General features: G+C 53.3%; 1 protein-coding gene across 1 annotated transcript; it reads right to left on the bottom strand.

Annotated features, from left to right (window-relative positions):
- Positions 1-1,185: 1,185 nt before the first annotated feature.
- Positions 1,186-2,282, bottom strand: RNF113A (ring finger protein 113A). Its single transcript, XM_056125769.1, has one exon. It carries the CDS (start codon positions 2,259-2,261, stop codon positions 1,230-1,232), a length of 1,032 nt encoding a protein of 343 aa, XP_055981744.1. The 5' UTR covers positions 2,262-2,282; the 3' UTR covers positions 1,186-1,229.
- Between the last annotated feature and the right edge of the window lie 364 nt (positions 2,283-2,646).

Below are 2,646 nucleotides of genomic sequence, written 5' to 3'. Positions count from 1 at the left end.
AGCCAAATGTGGCCAAAACACTCTCCTTCCCTCTGCCACAAAATAGAAAATATTGAAAAATATGGACTAACACAGAAACACGCAGTCACCCCCCACCCCGCATCACTAGTTCATCCCCAGCACCACATGGCCTTTAGGCCAAAGCTACAGAGAACCTGGGTTCCCCCCTCCCCAAATACACCTTAGGGAGATAGCTCAGGGGTCAGAAGTACATGCCTTGCATGCTCAAGGGCACGAGTTGGATCCCAGGCACTCTATGGCATACCTGGGTACAGCCCCGAAGGCCCCCTGAATTGATCCCTCACAGCAAGTATTGTGGAGATGGCTCTGGTGCAGTCAGGGTAGTATAAGTGGCTGGGCTGGAGCATGAGCCATGGAGTCAGGTCGGCTGAGTATGGTCAGGAGTGGTCCTCAAGATCCCCTGAGCACTTACTTAGAGTCATCCTCCATACTTTAGGCACCTGCCCTCTACAAATTTACAAGTTCTATCAAGAAGTATGATGGCCCACAGCGTGGCTGCTAGCCACATCCCAAGTGTTTCATGGCCACACTAAGTCCCCAGGGTTCCCACTGTGCATAGCACAGGCACGCACAACCCATCTGTTGGCACCTAAAGGGGTACTTCAGAAAGAACACAGTGTACCCTGCATGCCAGTTCCCTGAGGCTCACCCCAATTCTACCACCCACCACTCCAAGCCCCCTGGGCTGGGCTCTATCTTGCAATGGTTTCTGCTAGCAAATGAGCTAGTGCACCAAAGGGTTTCTGTCAATCTTGCAGTGAGACACAAATAGGACAGAATAAACAGGTTCATTTATTGTTTTTTTCATAGCTTTGGTTATTTCAAATTCTAACTGCCTCCATCTATGGCACAATTGCCCTAATGTTCTTAAGAAGTATGTCACTAACAAGCAGTGTGTATGTCAGGTATAAAAAAATGCAGATTATGGGGCTGAAGCCGCATAGAACCCGGACCCAGACATGCAAGAGATACAGGTTGGATTTCCTAGGGTCCAATCACTTAGAACTCTGAGCAACTCCTGGAGTGACCCAGGGGTGTGTATCAAATACACAAGCTAACAAAAACCCAGATTGTATCTACCTTGAAGCTTTTACTTAGGACCCTAAGTGATGCCTTGACTCTTCCTGTCACTTTCGGGACAAAGGAAGACTACACATTGAGATGAGCAAAGCCAGGGTTTATTCTGAGAGCTGAGAATTCAGAGATACCTAAGTAAGCAGGATCGGACCCTCATCAGGGTCTTCCTGCTGGTCGGGAGCGTCCCCTTCTTGCGGAGCTCGACATTTCTCCAGTTTGGCCATCAAATCTTTGGCCGGATTGAAGACGCCATTGGTCTGCTGGTCGCACACATAGCAGCGCGGGGTGGTGCGGTAATGCTGCAGCGCGCAGCTCTCGCAGAAATAATGCCGGCACTTGGTGACCACAGGGTTCTGGAAGGTCTGGCGACAGATGAAGCACTTGAATGGTATTTCCTCATCATCGCTTCCCACTTCATAGTTTTCGTCCTCATAGATGCCGTAGCGACCCTCATCCAGCTCACGTTCGATCTGCCAGCCGTGCTTGTAATCTGAGCGATCATGGAGAAATTTGCAGCTGTCGCCAAAGCCGCAGAAGCCTGTCTCTTTGTAGTCCTTGCAAATGTCGGGCTGGTAATCCCAGCGCACAGTGGCGCGTAGATGCTCCGGGGCGCGGATGGGGCCCTTCCGCACCATGCCCGAAGACGCGTTGCCCATCGACGTATCTTTGGGCTTCATGAATTTCTGATAATTGTTGATTCCCCGGTAGATCTTGTCATCTTCCTTGCCACGCAGTTCCTCCTGGATCTTTTGGCTGCGCTCGAAGATAGCCTGGGCGTCACGCTCCTTTTCGGTGTCCAGCTCGTAGACCGCCGTGGCACCCATATCTTCTGGCCCGACGGGTTTCGCCGAACGGGTGGACTTATAGATTACTCCCAGACTTTCAGGCTCCTTCTCATCCTCCTCATCGCTACTCAAGTTACTGTAAGCAGCCTTCTGTTTGCCGCTGCCTCGCGTCTTTTGGATCATCGGATTGTGAATCGTCCGCTTCTTCTCCGGGCGGACCACAGTGCTGCCTTCATCACCGCTGCTGCTGCTGCCTCCGGACTCAGGGTCGCATGCCCGGCGCTTCCTGCGTCCAGCGGCTCCTTTTCGCCCAGGCTTTTTGAAAAGGAAAGTGCAGACTTGATCTGCATTCTTTCCGGGGGAAAGTTGTTCAGCCATTTTCAAGTCCCGAGCGGCTAAGAGGGCCGGGCTGTACAGGGTATTGTCGGTGGCGGCAGGGGTCCTGCTGCGAGAAACTTTTAAGTTGCGCGCGCACCCTGGAATTTGGAGCCCTGCAAGCAAAGGAACCGCGAGGGCGCGGGCGCAAGCGTGAGCGCGCGGGCAGCAAGAGCGGATCAATTTGGGTCTCACCAGCTCCCGTAGCTTCCTCTGCGAAATGACGCGAGACGTCTCGCGTGAGCAAGCGGCCTCGGCGCTTACCCAGAAGGCGTTGCGGCCCGGTCACCTTTAAGGGATCTGGCAGCTACGGTTCGGCCTAGGTCGCCGCCGCGATGTGGTTCGAGATTCTTCCCGGAGTCGCCGTCATGGGTGTGTGCATACTCAT

This window comes from Sorex fumeus, unplaced genomic scaffold (assembly GCF_029834395.1).
Source record: "Sorex fumeus unplaced genomic scaffold, SorFum_2.1 ptg000058l, whole genome shotgun sequence".
NCBI lineage: Eukaryota > Metazoa > Chordata > Mammalia > Eulipotyphla > Soricidae > Sorex > Sorex fumeus.
Note: the sequence above shows the minus strand (reverse complement) of the source record. Positions and strands in the feature narration are given on the sequence as shown.

Coding starts and splice junctions, on each gene's coding strand:
- RNF113A (XM_056125769.1), bottom strand. CDS start 2,261: ATGGCTGAACAACTTTCCCCCGGAAAGAATGCAGATCAAGTCTGCACT.